General features: G+C 41.7%; 1 protein-coding gene across 1 annotated transcript; it reads right to left on the minus strand.

Moving 5' to 3' along the window:
- Positions 1-13,037: 13,037 nt before the first annotated feature.
- On the minus strand, positions 13,038-13,615 carry LOC113902806 (uncharacterized protein C9orf85 homolog). Its single transcript, XM_027558180.1, has one exon. It carries the CDS (start codon positions 13,530-13,532, stop codon positions 13,068-13,070), a length of 465 nt encoding a protein of 154 aa, XP_027413981.1. The 5' UTR covers positions 13,533-13,615; the 3' UTR covers positions 13,038-13,067.
- Positions 13,616-20,431: the final 6,816 nt, after the last annotated feature.

The raw sequence follows: 20,431 nt of genomic DNA on the forward strand, positions 1-20,431 counted from the left end.
AGCACGCAGTAGGCCAGCCCCACATGGGGATGCTTTCAGGGTGCTGCATTCATAGCGGCCAGGGTGATCGTTAGAACACAGACATGCCACCACCTGCCCCACATGCTTAAAAATCTCACCTGGTGTCACCCTTTGCCTGCTAAGTTTCAGCCACACTGGCCTTCGGTAATGATCACATCCCTGAGCATCCCACCCTCTTTCATGACTCATGGCCTTTGCACATGCTGTTTCCTCCAACTAGAATGCTCTCTGCCCACAATTACTTCCTCGCTAAAACCTGCTTCTTCAGGCTCCAGCTGAAATGCCTCTTCCTTGGAGAGAATTTCCCTCATTCCTCAATCTACTAATATTTTTAAGACATGATTCTTTCTCTGAATGTGGTGTTTTCCTTCATGGCAGGTAGTCCGACCTGGTTTACCTGCATTTAACATCTGCCTTCTGTGTGACACTGTGAGGGCCACAGGGGCAAACCTCTTGATTCTGCTTACAGTCGAAACACCAGAGCCATTTATCAGCTCATAACTGTTGAGTGCATATCTGTTGCATGAACAAATGAATGACTTGGGAACCTGAGTTCAGGACTTTCCAATTCCCTTACATTTACTGCAGACCTCTTGCACATCAGTTCCTCGTTCATCCTCAAACACAGTCACTGCAAAGTGTTCCTACTGTTCGGTGTGCTCCACAAACCTCAACAACACGATACTGATTTCTACGTCCAACTAACTGATGAAAACACTACCTAGCAAAGTCAAGGATGAAATCTTATGTTTCAGGCAGACTTCTCTCCAGGCTGAGCTCTGAATACCTTCTCTTTCCTCCAGCAGTCAGTACTCTTGTGTCTTATTCTTCACCCAGTCACAGGATCCTCTAAAGTTTGTCGTTCAGCCCAAATTCTCTGCTATGCCAGCTACCATGCTTGGCTCTAACTAGTCTTCAACTCCAGAACCCTCTAACCTACCAAGCTGCCTTCTGCAGCACAAGTTCTCAGCAAACTTCAAACTTCAGGAAGTCACTGCTGCTCCTGCTGAATTTGCAAACTGCCTGTTCTCGCTTTAACCCACTAAGGGCTCACCTGATGAAAACAAGCAGTGGAAACAGTACACTTCACTCGTTAGGTCTGTTACTTGCCCTTTTGCTGAAAGTTTTCACCTTCGTCTCAGGTTTGTTAACAAAACAAGCCACTCGTTATATACAAATAAATAATATATTTATTAGAGAATTATCTAGCTTACTTTCAACATACTAACATTAAAAGAAAAGAGAAATAGAGCAGAGACTACATCACCAAATTGGGTTTTGGACCAACACCCAGACTTAATCAGCGCTGGGAAGTCCATTCGTGACACAGCACATTTGGAGTCCCAATTGGGAAAGGGTCCCAGGCAGCCCTCTATGTGGGTGGGACTTCAAAGATTGCTATTTGGGGTTCCTGTTTAAAATCCCAGCCCTATAGCCCTGTTGCTCAGTCGTGTCCGATGGACTGTAGCCTACCAGGCATCTCTGTCCATGGGCTTTTCCAGGCAATAGTCCTGGAGTGGATTGCCATTTCCTTCTCCAGGGGATCTTCCCAGGGATCGAACCCGGGTCTCCCGCATTGTAGACAGACGCTTTACCGTCTGAGCCACCAGATGAAGGCAGACTGATACCATCATCAATCTGTGACCAGACTGCAAGCCTGGCTTCCCGTTAATGCTGTTTGTTTTTGTCTTGTAAAACTTGGAATGTGACTAAGCCTGGGGCTTGGTTGGCCAGGCCCCTCCAGGGGCTCAACAATCTCAAGATTTCTCCCCCATTTTATCTATGGTGCTGCAACGTCTTGCACTCACAGCAGGCAGTCACTCCCAGTCACTCCCAGTCAGGGCAGTGTCCAGGCAGGTTAGAAGCAAGGTCAGAGGCTGTTCTGCTTTGTCTGTGAAGTCTGAACAAGACTATTTTTGTACAGTTCCCCAACAGTCCACCCCAGGATTGTTTAGGCTGAAGACCACTGGAACAAGGCAAAATAACACAAGCAGTCTTATTAACTCTATAAGTAACAATGTAGAACATATTGTAGGTTTTAGTGGAAACAGTCCATTCACAGTAATTGATGGAGTGTTCCAATAAACAGAGTTGTCAAAGTTGAGAAGTTGGTCCATACAGCAGTCCTGTAGTCTTGCCACATTCTGTCAGTACAAGGGTCCAGTTATCAAAGTCTAGATAATTTACCTTTGCAAGAGTGTATGATTTTATGTTTCTGTTGGCTAACAGGAGGGCAGGTGAACACTTGGCTGTTGGCCAGGTGATATTTTTGTGTTACCATTCAGAGATCCATTTGCTGCATTCTCAAAGAAACAAACTTAACAAGAGGGCTGCTGCTGTTGCTGCTAAGTCACTTCAGTCGTGTCCGACTCTGTGTGACCCCATAGATGGCAGCCTACCAGGCTCCCCTGTCCCTGGGATTCTCCAGGCAAGAACACTGGAGTGGGTTGCCGTTTCCTTCTCCAATGCAGGAAAGTGAAAAGTGAAAATGAAGTCGCTCTGTTGTGTCCGACTCTTTGTGACCCCATGAATTGCAGCACGCCAGGCCTCCCTGTCTATCACCAACTCCTGGAGTTCATCGAGTTGGTGATGCCATCCAGCCATCTCATCCAACAAGAGGGCTAAAGATACATACAAGTAAAGAAGAGCTGTCGGTGTGCCTAGGAGAAAGGCTAGACAGGAGAATCGGAACCAGACATTGGCACATGATGTTGGTGCTTCTGTAGGTATGAGAAGATGCAAGAATTTGGACTCATAAAAAAAGAACACATCTTTACCTGAAAACATCTGACTATATGAAGGCCTGTATTGTCCATTTTTCCCAGAGCACAGATTGAGTGCCTCATTTCTGAGAGCCACCCTGAATTCTTTTCAAGGGGTGTTGAAGTTCAGCAGTTGTAGTGGCCATGATTTAATTTTTGCACAAGCAGTCTGCGAGTGCCAGTTTTCAGTCGACAGGGCCCTTTCATAGCTACAGATTTGACCATGCTTTGGGGGCATTTCATGGCCATTGTGTCCCATGGGGCTGGAAAGCCTCATTTCCAGGTCTAGCAAAGATTCCATTGATAGGCACTCAGCATGCTGTTATTGAACTAGGCCCTGTGAATAGCAAAAGTCTCTGGCGCATACCTGTCTTAATAGCCTCTTGGTCCAGGAAAATATTCCTTCTTGTTGCTTCTTCCCATGTTTAGAGTTACATTATTACAATCATTGATCTTATATGGCAATATGTATTATCATCAGTTTATCAGTGGCTCAGTCACATACTTGTTAATGTAAGAGACAATTTTCTGATATAGGCAACATAGAAATTAATATAGCTAGCAGTTATTAGTTAGGTCACAAGCTAGAATTTAAGTCAAGAATTTCCATTAGGTATACCCCAGGCCATCTGACTTAGTTAAATGATTATAGCCAGGTGTGAATTTCCTGGTTGTACATCATGGAGCAGTTGACCTTTCAGAGATTGACTACAGATATAAACTTTAGAAACAAGGTTAGAGTGTCCTTTTAAAAACTTGATGAAAATCTTAACAATACAACATAACAACAAGGAAGTGAATAACAAAACTAGAAAGCAAAGTTCAGTGAAATGTAAACATTTTTCTTTATGAGAGCATTTACCCTGCAGCCAGGGAAGGCTTTATCCCATCAAATAAAAATGTCTTTCATCAGGATGCCAGGAAAAGTCAAGCAGCCATCTTGGACTTCCCATAGCCCTGACTGTTTGATTTACAGCTACTGCTTACCCAGTTTAATTTCCCCAATTTAGGAGTAGACTATTGTCATATTTCAAGGACATCAGGATAGCAATAGTTTGACAGTGAGGGGTTAATTTTGTAGAGGCAGGATGACCTTTCTCTACAGGTACCGTAATCTTCATAGATCATTGTGAAGTAATACTTATTTACTTTGCCAAAGTAACAAAAAATTTTAAAAACAAATCTCACTTAAAGGCAAAGAAATTCACAATCTGTCATCAAGAGCTGCATTCTAAGAAACCTTTGTTGTCTTAATAGAGACAGAAAACCAAATTCCAGTCTGGCACCAGTTTACTGTTAATAACAAAATTTGTTTATCTGGTTAATCTTAGAAAAGTCTTTTCCATAAATCTTGAAGAACTAGCAGTATTCTTCCAAAGGCATCAGAGTGAAACCATGGAAGGCATGTTTAAAATCTTTTGCATTGCAATTGACAAAGCAACCTGGTCATTGCTGTGACATGTAACGCTTTAATATGATAACTAGAATTATAATTGACAATATTTTATCAGGACATATCAGATCTTTATGAATTCCACATAATTTTAGGATATTTATATTAGTAACATCAACCATACAGTAACCTGACAAGATGTATCACTTCTCCAACAATAAGTCCCATGTAATTTAGCATGTCAAATGAACCCATGCATTTTAATACCTCTCTTTGGGATGTCTCAGGGTCCCTGTGAAGCATCCCAAAGTCAAAAAGCTAAAAGTCAAAAGAACTGCATTAGAATTTAATTTTAGAAAGTTTTGCATTTTAGTATCTCTCTTTGGGATGTCTCAGGGTCCCTATGAAGCATCTCAAAGTCAAAAAGCTAAAAGTCAAAAGAACTGCATTAGAATTTAATTTTAGGAAGTTTTGCCAAAAATACCAGTAGGGTCCATAACAGTCAGATAGGATCATATAGATCATTGTGAAACAACAGTTACTTGCTTAGCCAAAATTAACAAAAGGTTTCAATGATAAACATAGAACAGATCATTTCAGAGATAAAAAAACTTAAAATCCATTATCAAAGGCAGTTCAACATGTCAAGAAAACTTGTATTATGTACAAAAGTCTTTTCTTGGGGTCCGCTTTCCATTAAACTCTCTTTTCTTTAAAGTCACTTTGTTTATTTAGAAATAGCCACCTGTAAGTCAGACTTACTCTCTTTTTTCTTAATAAACTGCAATTTCATGTCCATACCTTTTTTACTAAAAACATACATCTTATTTTCCTTAAGCAATCATGAACTGTCCTTTATATTGGCATTCTGTAGATTGGTGAACATCGATACCAGCTTTAATTTCTAAAAACATTTGTTTTCTTATAAAGAACATCTCAGGATGGCACCAGACATATTTATTAGTAGTCCACAATCCCTTTAGTTTCTCTGTTAGAGGAAGTTAGTGTTCAGTAATTAATGTTTCAAAATCTTATTTCATTTGGAAATGACCTAGCTATTTAATAAACTTTTATTACTTAGTTTAGTACAACCCTAGAAACTCAAGTTACCCCAGTTCTTCAGAGACTGTTTTAGACAGACATTTCTAAAGTATAATTATTCTTAACAGAGTTTATCTAAAAGCTCACATCTCATTTACATTTTTTTTTTTTTTGAAGTTTCTTCACTCGAGGTACTCTCCTTGCTGACAAATTTGTAACAGATATAACAATATAACAATATTTAACTTACAATAAACCTCAGTTCAGTTCAGTCACTCAGTCGTGTCTGATTCTTTGAGACCCCATGAATCGCAGCACGCCAGGCCTCCTTGTCCATCAGCAACTCCCAGAGTTCACCCAAACTCATGTGCATCGAGTCAGTGATGCCATCCAACCATCTTATCCTCTGTCGTCCCCTTCTCCTCCTGCCCCCAGTCCCTCCCAGCATCAGAGTCTTTTCCAACGAGTCAACTCTTCCCATGAGTTAGCCAAAGTATTGGAGTTTCAGCCTCAGCATGAGTCCTTCCAATGAACATCCAGGACTGGTCTCCTTTAGGATGGACTGGTTGGATCTCCTTGCAGTCCAAGGGACTCTCAAGAGTCTTCTCCAACACCATGGTTCAAAAGCATCAATTCTTCGGTGCTCAGCTTTCTTCACAGTCCAACTCTCACATCCATACATGACCACTGGAAAAACCATAGCCTTGACTAGACAGACCTTTGTTGGCAAAGTAATATCTCTGCTTTTTAATATGTTGGTCATAACTTTCCTTTCAAGGAGTAAGCATCTTTTAATTTCATGGCTGCAGTCACCATCTGCAATCATTTTGGAGCCCAGAAAAATAGTCAGCCACTGTTTCCACTGTTTCCCCATCTATTTGCCATGAAGTGATGGGACCAGATGCCATGATCTTCATTTTCTGAATGTTGAGCTTTAAGCCAACTTTTTCACTCCCCTCTTTCACTTTCATCAAGAGGCTTTATAGACATGTCTATATTAGATTAGAAAACAAATATTAATACTAGATATTTAATATTGAATCATTCACGTGAATCTGAAATTCATTTAGGTTAATTTTTCTTGTATTTACAATTGTCTGATAAGCACTTACTTTTCTTTGCTGCTGCTGCTGCTGCTAGGTCGCTTCAGTTGTGTCCGACTTTTGCGACCCCATAGACAGCAGCCCACCAGGCTCCCCTGTCCCTGGGATTCTCCAGGCAAGAACACTGGAATGGGTTGCCATTTCCTTCTCCAATGCATAAAAGTGAAAAGTGAAAGTGAAGTCGCTCAGTCGTGTCCGACTCTTAGCGACCCCATGGGCTGCAGCCTACCAGGCTCCTCCGTCCATGCGAGTTTCCAGGCAAGAGTACTGGAGTGGGGTACCATTGCCTTCTATGAACTTTTCCCTAGGCAGGCTTTTTAACAAGCTAGTTGTTTTTAATTGCATATGCAAAAAGAAACAGTTTTGCAGTTTCCAATAAAAAGTTTCATTTTAACCAGTTTTCTTCTGAGTCTAAAGAATATTGTGGTATTCCTGTGTCAAAAAGTCATCTTTCCTTTCTGTAGTCATAGTTCTATAGCTAAAATATAGACCAAATAGTGCTCAAATTGACTCTGATATCAGGCGCAGATCAGCTGATAAAAATCTTGGATTGTCCCTCTGATGGAAAGGGAGGTCTTTGTCCCATCAGAAGAATCTGAAGGGTTAAGGGAATTTGCAGGAGTCTGGAAAGCTTGGTCCTTACCCACCCTGAGAAACAGGAGTAGTTAAAAGGAATTCTTTAGGATGTTCAGGAGTAGGGGAAGCTTGGTTCCCTCCTCACCTGAGAGATAAGCGTAGTTAGAAGGGGATTCTTTAGAATGTTAGGAGAGTTTCTGATGCTTCAGAAACTTAGGCTTTTGAATATAGGAGAAAGACCTGGACCAAAGGGAACCTCAGAATCCTTTCCTAGAGATCATGTGGCTATGAAAGATCAAGTAGGGGTCATCTAGGGAATCTGAGGGAGAGAGACAGAGGGGGACAGGAGATAGGGAGGCAACAGAAAGACACATGCGGCATGAGTCTCTCAAATCCGGATTCTGACGGAGGGCCATGAAGGACTGAACATAAGGAAATTGAGTCCTTTCCCTGTTTTTGGCAAAAGCTAGTGTGCCATTCAGAGGCCTTGTTTTTTTTTTTTTCTTCCCCCAGTTTCTATTGGGGCCAGGCCTTTTGCAGGGTCTAAATTTTCCAGTTTCTGAGAATGTAGCCAAGGGGTGAGTCTGAGAGAAGTTCCTGGGATATACCAGAACCCACTCTTAGCCTACCTGCCATAGAATGGGGGTACTGAGAGTCACCGGCTGACAGAAAGGCGACCTTTTTCCCCCAGTGATCTCTCCTTGCAAATAAAGGCACAAAAATGGCCAACCGACTCAACAGTCCTGTCCGACAGTGAGAGGTGATCCCTGAGAAGCCTGCGGCTGAGGCACCACGTGACCCAGGCAGAGAAAGATACAAGATTCCCGGGAGCAACCTGGTGACTCACTGTTTGGCAATTCCCTGAAATGTGGAAGGCACTCTTGAGATGGGTCAGAGGCAACACCTCAGTTCAGTTCAGTTCAGTTCAGTCACTCAGTCGTGTCTGATTCCTTGCAACCCCATGGACTACAGCATGCCAGGCTTCCCTGCCCATTACCAACTCCCAGAGTTTACCCAAACTTATGTCCACTGAGTCAGTGATGCCATCCAACCATCTCATCCTCTGTCGTCTCCTACTGTCCTCAATCTTTCCCAGCATCAGGGTTTTTCAAATGAGTCAGTACTTCTCATCAGGTAGCCAAAGTATTGGCGTTTCAGCTTCAGCATCAGTGCTTCCAATGGATATTCAGGACTGACTTCCCTTAGGATGGACTGGTTGGATCTCCTTGCAGTTTAAGGAACTCTCAAGAGTCTTCTCCAACACCACGGTTCAAAAGCATCAATTCTTCAGCTCTCACCTTTCTTTATAGTCCAACTCTCATATCCATACATGACTACTGGAAAAACCATAGCTTTGACTGGATGGACCTTTGTTGGCAAAGTAATGTCTCTGCTTTTTAATATGCTGTCTAGGTTGGTCGTAACTTTTCTTCCAAGGAGCAAGCGTCTTTTAATTTCATGGCTCAGTCACCATCTACAGTGATTTTGGAGCCCCTCAAAATAAAGTCTCTCACTGTTTCCAGTGTTTCCCATCTATTTGCCATGAAGTGATGGGACCAAATGCCATGATCTTAGTTTTCTTAATGTTGAGCTTTAAGCCAACTTTTTCACTCTCTTCTTTCACTTTCATCAAGAGGCTCTTTAGTTCTTCTTCACTTTCTGCCGTAAGGGTGGTATCATCTGCATATCTGAGGTTGTTAATATTTCTCCTGGCAATCTTGGTTCCAGCTTGTGCTTCATCCAATCCAGCATTTCTCATGATGTACTCTGCATATAAATTAAATAAGCAGAGTGACAATATACAGCCTTGATGTACTCCTTTCCCAATTTGGAACCAGTCTGTTGTTCCATGTCCAGTTCTAACTATTGCTTCTTGACCTGCATACAGATTTCTCAGGAAGCAGGTCAGATGATCTGGTATTCGCATCTCTTTTAAGAATTTCCCAGTTTGTTGTGATCCACACAGTCAAAGGCTTTGGACTTTGACTATCATCAAAGCAGAAGTAGATGTTTTTCTGGAACTCTCTTGCTTTCTCGATGATCCAACGGATGTTGGCAATTTGATCTCTGGTTCCTCTGTCTTTTCTAAATCCAGCTTGAACATCTGGAAGTTTACAGTTCACGTACTGTTGAAGCCTGGCTTGGAGAATTTTGAGCATCATTTTGCTAGCATGTGAGATGAGTGCAATTGTGCAGTAATTTGAACATTGTTTGGCATTGCCTTTTTTTGGGATTGGAATGAAAACTGACCTTTTCCAGTACTGTGGCTACTGCTGAGTTTTCCAAATTTGGTGGCATATTGAGTGCAGCACTTTCACAGCATCATCTTTTAGCATTTGAAATAGCTCAACTGGAATTCCATCACCTCCACTAGCTTTGTTCATAGTGATGCTTCCTAAGGCCCACTTGACTTCACATTCCAGGATGTCTGGCTCTAGGTGAGTGATCACACCATCGTGATTATCTGGGTTGTGAAGATCTTTTATAGTTCTGTGTATTCTTGGCCCTTCTTCTTAATGTCTTCTTCTTCTGTTAGGTGCATAGCATTTCTGTCCTTTATCGAGCCCATTATGCATGAAATGTTCCTTTGGTGTCTCTAATTTTCTTGAAGGATCTCTAGTCTTTCCCATTCTATTGTTTTCCTCTATGTCTTTGCATTGGTCACTGAGGAAGGCTTTTTTTTTTTTTTTTTTTAATCTCTCCTTGCTATTCTTTGGAACTCTGCATTCAAATGGGTGTATCTTTCCTTTTCACCTTTGCCTTCGCTTCTCTTCTTTTCACAGCTATTTGTAAGGGCTCCTCAGACAACTATTTTGCCTTTTTGCATTTCTTTTTCTTGGGAATGGTCTTGATCACTGCCTCCTGTACAATGTCATGAACCTCTGTCCATAGTTCTTCAGGCACTCTATCAAATCTAATCCCTTGAATCTATTTCTCACTTCCACTGTATAATCGTAAGGCATTTGATTTGGGTCATACCTGAATGGTCTAGTGGCTTTCCCTACTTTCTTTGATTTAAGTCTGAATTTCACAATAAAGAGTTCATGTGGCCAATAAATTTGGCTACAGTTAGTTCCAGGTCTTATTTTTGCTGACTGTATAGAGCTTCTCCATCTTTGGCTGCAAAGAATGTAATCAATCTGATTTCGGTGTTGACCACCTGGTGATGTCCATGTGTATAGTCTTCTCTCGTGTTGTTGGAAGAGGGTGTTTGCTATGACCAGTGCATTTTTTTGGGGGGGCAAAAGTCTATTAGCCTTTGCTCTGATTCATTTTGTACTCCAAGGCCAAATTTGCCTGTTACTCGAGGTATCCTGTGACTTCCTAGTTTTGCATTTCAGTCCCCTATACTGAAAAGAACATCTTTTTGGGGTGTTGATTCTAAAAGGTCTGGTAGGTCTTCACAGAACCATTCAACTTCAGCTTCTTCAGCGTTACTGCTCGGGGCATAGACTTGGATTACTGTGATATTGAATGGTTTGCCTTGGAAACAAACAGAGATCATTGTGTCATTTTTGAGATTTCATGCAAGTACTGCATTTTGGACTTTTGTTGACTATGATGGCTACACCATTTCTTCTAAGGGATTCTTTCTCATAGTAGTAGATATAATTCCATTCCATTCCATTTGGGGGCTTCCCTTGTAGCTCAGTTGGTAAAGAATCTGCCAGCAGTGCAGGAGACTTGGGTTCAATGCTTTGGCCATGAAGATCTCCTGGAGAAGGAAATGGCAACCCACTCCAGCATTCTTGCTCAGAAATCCTATGGCCAGAGGAGTCTGGGGAGCTGCAGTCCATGGTGTCACGAGAGTCAGACACGACTTAGGGGCTAAACCACAAACCAGTCCATTTTAGTTCACTGATTCCTAAAATGTCAAAGTTCACTCTTGCCATCTCCTGTTTGACCACATCCAATCTGCCTTGATTCATGGACCTAACATTCCAGGTTCCTATGCAGTATTGCTCTTTACAGCCTCGGACTTGACTTCCGTCACCAGTCAAATCCACAACTAGGTGTTTTTCCGATTTGGCTCCATCTGTTCATTCTTTCTGGAGTTATTTCTCCACTGATCTCCAGTAGCATATTGGGCACCTACAAACCTGGGTAGTTCATCTTTCAGTGTCCTATCTTTTGCCTTTTCATATTGTTCATGGGGTTCTCAAGACAGGAATACTGAAGTGGTTTGCCATTCCCTTCTCCAGTGGACCACGTTTTGTCAGAATGTTCCACCATGACCCATCTGTCTTGGGTGGCCCTTCACGGCATGGCTCATAATTTCATTGAGTTAGACAAAAAAGTATGTCAAGGCTGTATATTGTCACCCTGCTTATTTAACTTAGATGCAGAGTACATCATGAGAAGCTTGTTTGGAAGAAGCATAAGCTAAAATCAAGATTGCTGGGAGAAATATCAATAACTTCAGATATGCAGATGACACCACCCTTATGGCAGAAAGCGAAGAAGAACTAAAGAGCCTCTTGATGAAAGTGAAAGAAGAGAGTGAAAAAGTTGGCTTAAAGCTCAACATTCAGAAAACTAAGATCATGGCATATGGTCCCATCATTTTATGGCAAATAGATGGGGAAAGAGTGGAAACAGTGGCTGACTTTATTTTTCTGGGCTCCAAATTCACTGCAGATGGTGATTGCAACCATGAAATTAAAAGACGCTTGCTCCTTGGAAGGAAACTTATGACCAACCTAGACAGCATATTAAAAAGCAGAGACATTACTTTGCTAACATTAGTCCATCTAGTCAAGGCTTCCCTGGTGGCTCAGAGGGTAAAGCATCTGCCTGCAATGTGGGAGACCTGGGTTCAATCCCTGCATTGGGAAGATGTCCTGGAGAACGGAATGGCTACCCACTCCAGTATGCTGGCCTGAAGAATTCCATGGACTGTATAGTCAATGGGGTCACAAAGAGTAGGATATGACTGAGCGATTTTCACTTTCATGGTTTTTCCAGTAGTCATGTATGGATGTGAGAGTTGGACCATAAAGAAAGCTGAGCACCAAATAATTGATGCTTTTGAACTGTGGTGTTGGAGAACATTCTTGAGAGTCCCTTGGACTGCAAGGCGACCCAACCAGTCCATCCTAAAGGAGATCAGTCCTGGGTGTGCATTGGAAGGACTGATGTTCAAGCTGAAACTCCAGTACTTTGGCTACCTGATACGAAGAGCTGATTCATTTGAAAAGACCCTGATGCTGGGAAAGATTGAGGGCAGGAGGAGAAGGGGATGACAGAGGATGAGATGGTTGGATGGCATCACCGACTCAATGGACATGAGTTTGGGTAAACTCCAGGAGGTGGTGATGGACAGGGAGGCCTGGTGCGCTGCGGTTCATGGGGTCGTAAAGAGTCGGACACGACTGAGCGACTGAACTGAACTGAGACAAGGCTGTGGTCCATGTGATCAGATTGGTTAGTTTTCTGTGATTGTGGTTTTCATTCTGTCTGCCCTCTGATTGAGAAGGATAAGAGGCTTGTGGAAGCTTCCTGATGAGAGAGACTGACTGAGGGGGAAACTGAGTCTTGTTCTGATGGGTGGGGCTGTGCTCAACAAATCTATAATCCAATTTTCTGTGAATGGGCTGGGTTCCCTCCCTGTTGTTTGGCCTGAGGCCAAACTATGGTGGAGGTAATGAAGATAATGGTGACCTCCTTCAAAAGGTCCCCTGCACGCACTGCTGCACTCAGTGCCCCCAACCCTGCAGCAGGCCACCGCCAACCCTCCCCTCCGCCGGAGACTCCTGGAAAATAAAACTAAAAAATGTAAAAATACAAGCACACACAATCATAATGGCTAATTCCATCAGTCATTAGAGTTCTGATATCACATATCCTGTCTCTGAAGAACTCCACTGTGCACTCAGAACAGAATAAGAGTGGAAGTAACTTTCAGAGTTGTTGTGAAAATAGTTTTGACCTCTTGGACCCCCTGGCCCAGTGGGTCTCTGGACTTCAGGGATTCTCAGGGCACATTTTAGAACAACCATTTTAAACCATTGACATGGTTGGATGTGAAATGATAAAGGGGCCCTTGTGTTGACACCGAGTTTAAAGTTTCACTTTACATTTCTTGTTTCTTTGACTTCTCTTAAGAAATTTAGACCTGACAATTTCTATTTTTTTTTTCATGTTTTAAAACTGACTTTTAATATAGTTATATTAATTGTCTTCTTCTGTGTCATCTAAATCAATATCAAAATCTAAATCATCATCATTTTCTTCATTCTTTCTGCAGCTTCTTCTATGGCTGGAACGTAAATTATTTTCAACATTTTCTGTCTTTTCTGGTTCTTTATTAAACGGAATAACAACATCTTCTCTCTTTCCACACTTGGCACAAACTTCAAGTTCACAGGCACATGGTCTACACATTATATGATAAGAATCCTTCACTGTCTTTTGTAAACATTTAACACATTTTTTGGGCTTTGATAGTGGTTTGTACTTGCTGTATTTTACACGCCATTCAAGAACTTCTTTACAACGCTGACATACTCCATCATGAAGTTTTGCATTAATTTTCTTGGTCTGAACACTCTTATCAAACTTGTCATTTTTGAAGCTAAAAGTATTCTGGTGCCTCTGAGGCCTGGAACGAGTCACGTTCCCTTTCTGTGAGCTCATCGCAGAAACGACAATCGCCTCGTTCTGGGACAAGGAAGATGCAGGCAAGAGTAAGTTGTGAGGAACTATCCCACGGAGCTCATGCTTCTACCACTCGACAATTTCTATTTTTTAAAGCGAATATTTTTGTGTTGTATTCATTCTTTCCTCATGGCATTCTGCTCTTTGGATCCAGTGTGGTCCTAGACTTATCCCATTTTCACATGGAAACAATTAGTCACCCACAGGCTATCATTTCTTATATAGGTTTATGATGTCTATCCAAGGCTTAAAAAATTAGTTCTGAAGATACTGATGATTTGAGGAAAGACCGTCTCATTGTAATTAAAGTAGTTATTGCTGTTGGTGATGTTCAGTTGCTAAGTCAGGCCCAACTCTTTGTGACCCCATGGACTGCAGCACGCTAGGCCTCCCTGTGCCTCACCATCTCCCGGAGTTTGCCCGAGTTCATGTCCATTGAATCAGCAGTGCCATCCAACCATCTTATCCTGTGTTGTCCCCTTCTCCTCCTGCCCTCAATCTTTCCCAGCATCAGGGTCTTTTGCAGTGAGTCGGCTCTTCACATCAGGTGCCCAGAGTATTGAAGCTTTAGTTTCAGCATCAGTCCTTCCAATGAGCATTCTGGGTTGATTTCCCTCAGGACTGACTGCTTTGATCTCTTTGCTGTCCAAGGGACTCTCAGGTGTCTTTTCCAGCAGCACTCTTTGAAAGCATCAGTTCTGTGCTCAGCCTTCTTTATGGTCCAATTCTCACATCCGTATGTCACTACTGAAAAAACCATGGCTTTGGCTGTACGGACTTTGTTGACAAAGTTAGGTCTTTGCTTTTTAATGTTGTCTAGGTTTGTAACGTTAATTAAAGTAATAGCATTCATTAAAAGTGTTTTTAAAACCACGGTCTCTAGAACACAGAGTATTGTAAGGCATCAGTTCAGTTCAGTTCAGTTCAGTCGCTCAGTCGTGTCCGACTCTTTGTGACCCCATGAACCGCAGCACACCAGGCCTCCCTGTCCATCACCATCTCCCGGAGTTCACTCATACTCACATCCATCGAGTCGGTGATGCCATCCAACCATCTCATCCTCTGTCGTCCCCTTTTCCTCCTGTCCCCAATCCTTCCCAGCATCAGGGTTTTTTCCAATGAGTCAACTCTTCACATAAGTTGGCCAAAGTACTGGAGTTTCAGTTTTAGCATCATTCCTTCCAAAGAACACCCAGAGCTGATCTCCTTTAGAATGGACTGGTTGGATCTCCTTGCAGTCCAAGGGACTCTCAAGAGTCTTCTCCAACACCACAGTTCAAAAGCATCAATTCTTCGGCACTCAGCTTTCTTCACAGTCCAACTCTTACATCCATACATGACCACTGGAAAAACCATAGCCTTGACTAGACGGACTTTTGTTGGCAAAGTAATGTCTCTGCTTTTCAATATGCTATCTAGGTTGGTCATAACTTTCCTTCCAAGGAGTAAGAATCTTTAAATTTCATGGCTGCAGTCACCATCTGCAGTGATTTTGGAGCCCCCCCCCCCAAAATGTAAGGTATAATAAGTATAAAATAAGTTAGATATAGATTTTCTTAATAATATATCTGTATGTTGAAAAAATTATTGGTAAAGTTCTTATGGAATACAGAGTATGTAATAGAAATTGAGTGAATGAAAATCAGTAATACTAGAAAATTAAAAAGTAGAAGAAATGAGACACACGAGTTAACATCTCTCCATGAATGACAGTGACTCATCTGCGTATCTGGGGTTATTGATGTTTCTCTCCACAGTCTTGACTCCAGCTTGTCCTTCATCCAGCCTGGCACTTCCCATGATATACTCTGCATGTAAGTTAAACAAGCAGGGTGACAGTATACAGCTTTGACGTATTGCTTTCCCAATTTGGAACCAGTCTGTTGTTCCATGTCCAGTTCTGACCATTGTTTCTTGACCTGCACACAAGTTTCTTATGAGGCAGGTAAGGTGGCCTGGTATTCCCATCTCTTTCAGAATTTCCCACAGTTTGTTGTGATACACATAGTCAAAGGCTTTGGCATAGTCAATGAAGCAGGAGTAGATGTTTTTCTGGAACTCTCTTGCTTTTTTGATGATCCAACAGATGTTGGCAATTTGATCGCTGGTTCCTCTGCCTTTTCTAAACCCAGGTTGAACATCTGAAAGTTCACGGTTTACGTACTGTTGAAGCCTGGCTTGGAGAATTTTGAGGATTACTTTGATAGCGTGTAAGATAAGTGCAATTTGTGGTAGTTTGAACATTCTTTGGCATTGCTCTTTTTTGGGATTGGAATGAAAATTGACCTTTTCCAGTCCTGTGGCCATGCTGGGGGTTCCAAGTTTGTCAACATATTGAGTGTAGCACTTTAACAGCACCATCTTTTAGGTCTTGAATTAACTCAGCTGGAATTCCATCACCTCCACTTGCTTTGTTCATAGTGTTGAACTTGACTTCGCACCCCAGAATGCCTCACTCTTGGTGAATGATTGTACCATTGTAGTTATCCAGGTCATTAAGGTCTTTTTTTGTGTAGTTCCTCTGTGTATTCTTACCACCTCTTCTTAATATCTTCTGCTTCTGTTAGTTTCATACCATTTCTGTCCTTTATTGTGCTCATCTTTGCATGAAATGTTCCCTTGGTATCCCTAATTTTCTTGACGCTATCTCTAGTCTTTCCTCTATTTCTGTTGGTTTTCTCTAGTTCTTGGCACTGCTCACTGAGGAAGGCTTTGGTATCTCTCCTTGCTATTCTTTGGAACTCTGCATTCAGATGGCTATATTTTTCCTTTTCTCCTTTGCCTTTAGCTTCTCTTCTTTTCTCAGCTATTTGTAAGGCCTCCTCAGACAACCATTTTTGCCTTTTTGCATTTCTTTTTCTTGGGGATGGTTTTGATCACTGTCTCCTATACAATGTTACAAACCTCCGTCCATAGTTCTTCAGGCACTCTGTTGATCAGATCTAATCCCTTGAATCTATTTGTCACCTCCACTGTATAATCATGAGGGATTTGATTTAGGTCATACCTGAATGGCCTAGTGGTTTTCCCCACTTTCTTCAAGTTAAGTCTGAATTTGGCAATAAGGAGTTCATGATCTGAGCCACAGTCAGTTCCAGGTCTTGTTTTTGTTGACTGTAGAGAGCTTCTCCATCTTTGGCTGCAAAGAATATAATCAATCTGATTTTGGTGTTGAACATCTGGTGAGATGCATGTCTAGAGTTATCTGTTGTGTTGGAAGAGGGTGTTTGGTATGATTGTGCGTTCTCTTGGTAAAATTCTGTTAGCCTTTGTCCTGCTTCATTTTGTACTCCAAGGCCAAACTTGCCTGTTACTCCAGGTATCTCTTGACTTCCTACTTTTATATTCCAGTCCCCTATGATGAAAAGGACATCTTTTTTTTTTTTTTTGGTGTTAGTTCTAGAAATTCTTGTAGGTCTTCATGTTCAACTTCAGCTTCTTCGGCATTAGTGATTGGTGCATATACTTGGGTTACTGTGATACTGAATGGTTTGCCTTGGAAACAAGCCAAGATCATGTTGTCATTTTTGAGACTGCACTCAAGTACTGCATTTTTGACTCTTTTGTTGACTATGAGGGCTACTCCATTTCTTCTAAAGGATTCTTGCCCACATTAGTAGACGTAATGGTCATCTGAATTAAATTCACCCATTCCTATCCATTTTAGTTCACTGATTCCTCAAATGTTGATGTTCACTCCTGCCATCTCCTGTTCGATCACTTCCAATTTACCTTTATTCATGGACCTAATGTTCCAGGTTCCTATGCATTGTTGTTCTTTACAGCATCAGACTTTACTTTCACCACCAGACACATCCACAGCTGGGCATTGTTTCTGCTTGGTGTTCATGCCTTCTGGAGCTATTTCTCCGCTTGTGGTCCATTGGAGATGGGAAGGAAAGTTAAATGAGCTCCATTCATTTTAATCCTCTCGGTTTTTGTTCTTGTATTCTCTACAGGAACCACTAGATGGCGCCACGTCATAGAGGAAAAAAAAAAATCCCACCTTTCATCTAAGTTCTTATTAAACTGGGCTAAACTTATACGAACTTAAGCACTGTAATTCAAGTCTTTCAGTGGATTAACCCTTGGAGTAAATTTTAAGAAGAATATACATCATACTAAATTGAGTTTATGTCTGTATTATGTGGGTTTTTGCAGAGCAATAAGCAAGGATTTTATGAGAAACTGAAAGATGAACTAAATTCACCTTCAGTTCTGCATATTCACTGACTGGTGAATTCACTGACTTCTGCTGATATTTAAGGAAACAGTCAAGTGTGTGGACAAAAGTTTCCACCAAGAATGCCTACCAGAGCATGATTTATAAACCTGAAAACAACCTAAGTGGCCAACCACAGAGAGATCATCCATCAGGGCATGTCTGCCCTTGAGTGAATGAACAAATAATTCATGAGCCTCCACCCCATGCCAGGCGCTGTGCTGAGTATTGAAAACACAGTGCTGAACACAATGGACCAGGTCCTCACTGTCCTAGAATGGAATTGTTAAAGGTGTGTTATTTTCAGAGTTGGGAAAACGTTCATTATATCATGCTGCTGCTGCTTCACTTCAATAGTGTCTGACTTTGTGTGACCCCATGGACTGTAGCCTGCCAAGCTCCTCTGTCTATGAAATTCTCTAGGCAAGAGTACTGGAGTGGGTTGCCATGCCATCCTCCAGAGGATCTTCCCGACTCAGGGATCCAACCCAGGGCTCCTACATTGCAGGCAGATTCTTTACTACTGAGCCACCAGGGAAGCCCTCATAATATCATAATCAGAAGCAAAACAAAATTTTTAAAATGTTTATGCAGCATGCTGCAAACTTATTTAATGTACATTATGATAGAGTATGAAATGTTTCAGTCCCCAAATTCATGTTTGTAAAAAAGTGAACACTTCTTTATTTTTCATCAATTCAGTTCAGTCACTCAGTTGTGTCCAACTCTTTGCGACCCCATGGACTGCAGCACACCAGGCCTCCCTGTCCATCACCAAATCCCAGAGTTTACTCAAACTCATGTCCATTGAGTCAGTGATGCCACCAACCATCTCATCCTCTGTCATCCCCTTCTCCTCCTGCCTTCAATCTTTCCCAGCATCAGGGTCTTTTCAAATGAGTCGGTTCTTCCCATCACATGGCCAAAGTATTGGAGTTTCAGCTTCAGCATCATTCCTTCCAATGAATATTCAGGACTGATTTCCTTTAGGATGGACTGGTTGGATCTCCTTGCAGTCCAAGGGACTCTCAAGAGTCTTCTCCAACACCACAGTTCAAAAGCTTCAATACATCAGCGCTCAGCTTTCTTTATAGTCCAACTCTCACATCCATACATGATTACAGGAAAAACCATAGTTTTGACTAGATGGACCTTTGTTGGCAAAATAATGTCTTTGCTTTTTAATATGCTATCTAGGTTGGTCATAACTTTCCTTCCAAGGAGTAAGCGTCTTTTAATTTCATGGCTGCAGTCACCATCTGCAGTGATTTTGGAGCCCCCCAAAATTAAGTCTGTCACTGTTTCCACTGTTTCCCGTCTATTTGTCATGAAGTGCTGGGACCAGATGCCATGATCTTAGTTTTCTGAATGTTGAGTTTTAAGCCAACTTTTTCAGTCTCCTCTTGCACTTTCATCAAGAGGCTTTTGAGTTCCTCTTCACTTTCTGCCATAATGGTGGTGTCATCTGCATATCTGAGATTATTGATATTTCTCCCAGCTGTCTTGATTCCAGCTTGTGCTTTATCCAGCCCAGCGTTTCTCATGATGTACTCTGCATATAAGTTAAATAAGCAGGGTGACGATATACAGCCTTGACGTATTCCTCTCTCTATTTGGAACCAGTCTGTTGTTCCATGTCCAGTTCTAACTGTTGCTTCCTGGTCTGCATATAGATTTCTCAAGAGGCAGGTCAGGTGGTCTGATATTCCCATCTCTTTAAGAATTTTCCACAGTTTGTGGTGATCCACATAGTCAAAGGCTTTGGCATAGTCAATAAAGCAGAAATAGATGTTTTTCTGGAAGTCTCTTGCTTTTTTTAATGATCCAATGCATGTTGGCAATTTGATCTCTGGTTCCTTTGCCTTTTCTAAATCCAACTTGAACATCTGGAAGTTCATGTTTCACATACTGTTGAAGCCTGGCTTGGAGAATTTTGAGCATTACTTTACTAGCATGTGAGATGAGTGAAATTGTGCGATAGGTTGAGCATTCTTTGGCATTGCCTTTCTTTGGGATTCCAATGAAAACTGACCTTTTCCAGTCCTGTGGCCACTGCTGAGTTTTCCAGATTTGCTGGCATAATTAGTGTAGCACTTTCACAGCATCATCTTTTAGCATTTGAAATAGCTTAACTAGAATTCCATCACCTCCACTAGCTTTGTTTATAGTGATGCTGCTTAAGGCTCACTTGACTTCACATTCCAGGATGTCTGGCTCTAGGTGAGTGATCATACCATTTTGCTTATCTGCATCATGAAGATCTTTTTTATATAGTTCTTCTGTGTTTTCTTGCCACCTCTTCTTAATATCTTCTTCTTCTGTTAGATCCATACCATTTCTGTCCTTTATTGTGCCCATCTTTGCATGAAATATTCCCTTGGTATCTCTAATTTTCTTGAAGAGATCTCTATAATCTTTCCCATTCTATTGTTTTCCTCTATTTCTTTGCACTGATCACTGAGGAAGGCTTTCTTATCTCTCCTTGCTATTCTTTGGAACTCTGCATTCAAATGGGAATATCTTTCCTTTTCTCATTTGCTTTTGGCTTCTCTTCTTTTCACAGCTATTCGTAAGGCCTCCTCAGGAAGCCATTTTGCTTTATTGCATTTCTTTTTCTTGGCGATGGTCTTGATCCCTGTCTCCTGAACAATGTTAC

Source organism: Bos indicus x Bos taurus, chromosome 13 (genome assembly GCF_003369695.1).
Source record: "Bos indicus x Bos taurus breed Angus x Brahman F1 hybrid chromosome 13, Bos_hybrid_MaternalHap_v2.0, whole genome shotgun sequence".
NCBI lineage: Eukaryota > Metazoa > Chordata > Mammalia > Artiodactyla > Bovidae > Bos > Bos indicus x Bos taurus.